The sequence below is a fragment of the Elephantulus edwardii genome, unplaced genomic scaffold (assembly GCF_000299155.1).
Source record: "Elephantulus edwardii isolate Elephantulus edwardi_28Jun2011 unplaced genomic scaffold, EleEdw1.0 scaffold00036, whole genome shotgun sequence".
In the NCBI taxonomy this organism is placed as follows: Eukaryota; Metazoa; Chordata; class Mammalia; order Macroscelidea; family Macroscelididae; genus Elephantulus; species Elephantulus edwardii.
In genome coordinates this window covers 20,539,399-20,545,398 of record NW_006399786.1, presented here as the reverse complement: position 1 = coordinate 20,545,398, position 6,000 = coordinate 20,539,399, and the positions used below count along the sequence as shown (strand labels likewise).

The 6,000-nt window shown below is 38.0% G+C and overlaps 1 protein-coding gene across 1 annotated transcript in view; it reads left to right on the top strand.

Moving 5' to 3' along the window:
* SLC26A7 (solute carrier family 26 (anion exchanger), member 7) overlaps nucleotides 1-6,000 on the top strand; it is a 166,457-nt gene that overhangs the window by 78,371 nt on the left and 82,086 nt on the right. The window contains exon 5 of the mRNA XM_006884596.1: nucleotides 1,457-1,621. Within this exon, the coding sequence (XP_006884658.1) occupies nucleotides 1,457-1,621 (165 nt within the window). The remainder of the gene's footprint in view (nucleotides 1-1,456; nucleotides 1,622-6,000) is intronic.

The window sequence follows — 6,000 nt, the reverse complement described above, 5'->3', positions numbered from 1 at the left end:
GAAGACCCTCTATGAGATGGATTGATTCGGTGACTGGGGTAATCGGGATGGGTGAGTCAGAGGCGGTGCGTTTGGCGCAGGATAGAGCAGGGTTTAGGGCTGTTGTGCATAGGGTCGCTATGAGTCGGAAACGACTAGACAGCACATAACAACAACATGGGTTCTGTACAATCTGGTTTGGGAGGAAGCCCATGGTGGAGAGGTGACACAATGGGACATCACTGTAATGACACAGCTGACACATTGAGAGGATGGTTATATCAAATGACCTAGTGTGTTTTCCTGTTCTCAGTGTTGTTGTTGAGTGCCATCAAGTTGGTACCAACCTATAGCTGACCCTCCTGCAGGTTTACAGAGGTTGTTAATTGCATGGGAGGAGATTTTCATAAATCTAATTTGATGTTAACTTTAAAAGAGTAAAATTTACTTTTTACTATTTTGGTGAGTTGTATTAAGTCAAAGAGTGGGTTATCTTCTAAAACTGTTTATCACTGCAAAGATGAGTGAAGGAAGAACTCCATCGTTTCTTTTTGGTTTTTGTCCAGCAGAACCTGAGGCCCAGTGCATGCTGAATTACTGATTTATTTGTTTATGTATTTATATATTTACTTTTTGTGGTCTTGGAATACTTTGGGAATGGAAAGCGATACTAGAGGCAGTGGGGGAATGTTTAAGGACTGTTGGTTTGTCCTAAGACTTATCTCTTTCCTCTCTCTCTGTCATTTGCTCTTTTCTATATACATTTAACTCCTGAACTCTATTAGGCTGGTCATAAGAGGCTGCACGACAATCCCAAAGGCATGGAGCTTGAATCCACCAGCTGCTCCATGGCAGAAGGATAGGCACTCTTCTCCCATGAGGTTTATTGCCTCTGAAAACCCACTGAAGGGTCGGCAATGGGTTGGTTCTAACTCGACAGTACTCAACAACAATCTAAATATCAGTGTTTACAAGCCGGTTAACAGTATGTCTAGACAAAATAGTATGCTCTCGTTTCTCAGAACTTGGCAAATAAAGGATTGACTTTCTCTCCTCAGTGATTTTGAGATTTTTAAGCCCACTGGGTGTCATGAATGATATCCTTCGTTCACCCTCCCTACCTAAGATATAGACCTGCTAATGCTAATTGAGTTTTCTCCTCTGAAGAGTCCCATATATTAAATGCCTTGATTGTACCTTCCTTTCATATAACATGTGAATGGGGGGGGGAGAAAGTTAATAATAAAAATAATTGTGCTAACAATTTTGATCGAACACCTAACAACATTAGAGAAGTTTCGGAACCCTGAGAATATTCTCAAATTTCAGGCTAATGTATACTTAAAGTGCGAGAAATCTCACATCAATTCCCTGTCTGTATAAGGTAAAAACTAAAAGAACTTGGATGCTAATCCCTCTAGAAACCTTGAAGAATTTGGTTTCTGAGAACCCTCTAATCCTTTCTTTGTTCTCTTAGCTGGCCATGTTTGTTCTACAACTGGGTAGTGCCACCTTCCTGGTCACAGAACCTGTCATCAGTGCCATGACAACTGGGGCTGCGACTCATGTTGTGACATCTCAAGTCAAGTATCTTTTGGGAATGAAAATGCCATATATATCTGGACCCCTGGGATTCTTTTACGTGAGTTTTCCATATGTCTTTGCTCAGTGTGTGTGTGTGTGTGTGTGTGTGTGTGTGTGTGTGTATGACCAGTAGAATTTGTTTCATTATAATACTGAGATTTTTCTTTAATTTTGATTGCAACAAAATCTTTGAAAATATTAACTGCATTTAAATGTAATTTCGGGAGTAATAATAATTTAATAGCATGATATGTACTAATTTTGGAAACAATTTGATAAATGTCAATAGTGGTAGAGGGGCTTCAGGCCTTTTGTTCATAGTCATGATTGACTCAAAGGTAATCAACAATAACAACAACCACCTTATGATATATATTGGCCATGATTGTTGTACATTGTAAGGTCAGAACAAACCAATAGCTGACCCCTCCATCGGGTTTTGAGAGACAGTTACTCGCACGGGAAGCGATTGTTCATCCCTCTCCTGTGGAGTAGCTGGTGACCATCAGTAATCATGCTTGTCTGATGCAATTCTGCTGTGAAAGCTTATCAAATCCACCAACTGCTGTTGAGTCAGTTCTCACAGAAATTCTCTATGGATTTTTCCAAAGCTATAAATCTTGACACAAAAAAGACTGCCCACCATTCTCTTGTGGAGTGGCTGGTGGATTTGAACTATTGATCTTTCAGTTAACAGCCCAATGTGCTGCAAGCTATAATACTGTGACTCCTTAAAACCTTACAAGACTGCATTTATAAAACTAAAACTGAGATAAACTAACTTACAGCTTATTTCACAAGAGTACAAAATGAAAAAGGCATAAGAAAAATATTTTGCTATAACATTTTATGCACACCACCACCAAAGAAACACACTTTAGAAAGCAGCTAGTGGTCCCCCAGCAGCCAACCTTGCTTCTTTCAAAACAACTCTGGTGGCCTAGAGGTCAAGACAGCGTGGAACTGGTACAATGACAGACACATAGATCACTGGAATAGAATTGAGAATCAAGAAATCAACCCATCGACCTATGGTCAACTGATTTTTGACAAGGAGATGAAATCAGTTAAGTGGGGAAATGACAGCCTTTTAAACAAATGGTGTTGGCAAGATTGGAAAAGTATCTGCAAAAGACTCAAGCAAGATCCACACTTCACTCCATACACAAAAACCAACTAAGGTGGATCATGGACATAGGACTAAAACCAAGGACTATAAAATTCATTAGAGAAAAGCTAGGAACAATGCTAGAAGTCCTAATCCATAACATAAACAGTCTTCCAAATATCCTGAAAAACCTACAACCAAGAGAAGATAAAATAGATGAATGGGACCTCCTAAGAATAAAATCTCTTTGCACATCCAAAAATTTCTCCAAACAGGGTAAAAAGGGAAGTCATAGACTGGGGGAAAAATATTTGGCAATGACATATCTGTTAAGGGAACTATATATAGAATTTCTAGAATACTCGAGCACCACAATAAGATACAGGTTAAAAAGCCAATTGAAAAATGGGCACAGGATGTGAACAGACACTTCACCAAAGAAGACATTCAGATGGCAAACAAACACATTAAGAAATGTTCAAAATCCCTAGTTCTAAGAGAGATGCAAATCAAAACAACTGAGATATCATCTCACCCCAGTCAGAATAGCAAAATTTAACAGAACAGCAAGCAACAAATGCTGGTGAGGTTGTGGAGAAACTGGAACACTTATTCACGGTTGGTGGAAGTGTAAAATGGTGCAACCACTGTGGAAGGTGGTATGGCACTTTCTCAAAAAGTTGCAAATAGGAATACCATTTGACCCAGCAAGTCCACTACTGGGAATATATGCCAAAGAGACCATAACTGACATCCAAGCAGATATATGCACAGTCATGTTTATCACAGCTTTGTTCACAATAGCAAGGAGTTGGAAACAACCAAAGTGCCCATCAACAAATGAATGGATAGAGAAGCTGTGGTATATTCACACAATGGAATACTATGTTGCATTGAAAAATAAAGAATTCATGAAATATTACACAAAATGAGTGACCCTGGAGGACATTATGTTGAGTGAAATATCACTCACAAAAGGGCAAATACTACATAGTGCCACTGTTATAAAACGGGACTGAAACCGGGGTTGGAGGGGAACCTAAGATAAGAGGGGATAAATATTGTATACTGCATTGAAACAGATGAGAGAGAGAACTTTTTAAAGGGAATATAGGATTACGGATTATTTTCATGACAAGGTTACAGAAAAATAAATACGTATTAAAGTGGACTGTGGACTGTGGACTTGGAGAAGGGGGTTGTATAACAATGAAAGAATTTTTTTTCAAAGAGAAAAATGAACTGAGGGGAGGGGTGGGCAGGCAGGAAAATGTGCAACAACGAATGAATGGGGAAAAATTAAATGGAATGGATAGTCTGTAAAAAAATGCTCAGAAGAACAATTTACTTACAAGACATTGGAGATAATAATCTGAAAGTAAGAATGCTATGAATTAAGTAAATTTTTAAAAATGTATTTATAAATCCATAATTACATGGAGAGTTCTACTGCTAATCAGGCAAAACACTAAGAGAGAGAGAGAGAAAAGAAGAAGAAGAAGAAGAAGAAGAAGAAGAAGAAGAAGAAGAAGAAGAAGAAGAAGAAGAAGAAGAAGAAGAAGAAGAAGAAGAAGAGAAAAAAAGAAAAGAAACTATGCTGCAATTCAGAAACCACACTGAATATATCAGCCACTCTACAGGAGAAAGATGGGTAACTCCTGCCAAGCAAGTAACAGCCTCTAAAAACCTGTCAGAGAATCATCTATGGGTTGATTCAACTACACAGTAAACAACAACAAAGTAGAGATAATTTCGTATGCAGATGTGAGCAAAGAAGTTAGTCTGATCTCTGTGATCACTTATATATGCAGCACTGACAAGCCCCAGCTCCCATCCAAGAGGTGATTAAGACAGACTCCATAATTTATTTTGATTCAGTTATGTAGACTTGTGATAACCAAATGTCTTAGCCTGTCACCTGACAACTCAAAGCTACTTTGGTCTGTTTTTTGTGTGATCTGGAGCTTGGAATGACGTTGTTTCCAAGTCCAGATTTCAATGTTCCTGTTTTGGTTTTAAGCTTCTTTATAATGAATGCATCACTGAGCAAGAGATTTATTCATTCTAAATTGCAAAACTTCAGAACCAGCTCCCAGGTCTGTGTTGCCAAGGCCAATTTTATTAATTTTATCACCCAATAATTAGAGAAACATTGAAGTGACATGATGTAAAACTATAATAATCATGATTTGGAAATGATAAGGCAAGAATAAATGTTAATTGCTACAATTTATCAAGATTGAGAATCTTGCAAAAATGTTGTACAATATTGATCCAGTAATTCCATTACAAGGAATGTATACTAATAAAATAAACTAATAAAATAATCAGTGATGCAGACAATAACGTACACATAAAGAAGATTCACCCTGTCCTCCTCCAGGCCTTGTGTAATCACGAAACACCAAAACCAAACATAATAGATGTAGGAGGTAGATAATTAAGTTATTGCACAGCTATATAATGAACGATCATTCAGCTAGTGGTCCAAGAAGATTGTTTAAGGATGAAAACACTATATTATGTTATAGAAAGTATGAATTACATACATATAATGACAACAAATATCCATCTATGTAGTTGTTGTTATCTTCCTCCAAATTAGAACCAACTCATAGCTAATCCTCCAGCAGGTTTTCAGAGGCAGTAAAATTGCATGAGAGGAAATGATCTTTTTCTCATAGAGCTGTAGTCACTGTGTCAATCCATTTCACTGAAGGTCTTCCTCCCTTTTACTGACGTTCCCTTTTCTTTTTTTTTTAAATTTTTATTTTATTAATTTTAGTGAACATTTACAGAGATTTTGGACTTCCATTCATTCATTGTTGCACTGTTTTCTCTACCTCCCCCACAGTTCGTTCCTCTCTCTCCCCCCTTGAAAGTCTGTTTTAATTGTCCCATGTCCTTCTCCAAGGATTGTTGTTGTGTACCAGTGAGTCAGAACTGACTCATAGCTGACCCTACAACAGGTTTTCAGAGGCAATTTAATCACATGGGAGAAGATTGCCTATCTTCCTCCCATGGAGCAGCTGGTGGATTTGAACCTAGTGCCTTTGGGATTGCAGCTCGCCTTCTTACTGTTAAGCCACCACAGCTCCAAGGAATAACCTTTTCTAATAGCATGCCGAAAGTATGTGAAACAAAGTTTCCCATCCTTGCCTCGATGGAGCACTCTGGCTGCACCTTCACCAAGACGTATCTGTTCTTTCTGTTTGTGTCTTCTCCAAGCCATATCTGTTTGATCTAAGCATTAGAGTTAAAAATAAATTTGCTTCATGCATAGGTTATACTAGGACATTTGGAAAATATACTTTGGTGCTGTTAGGTTT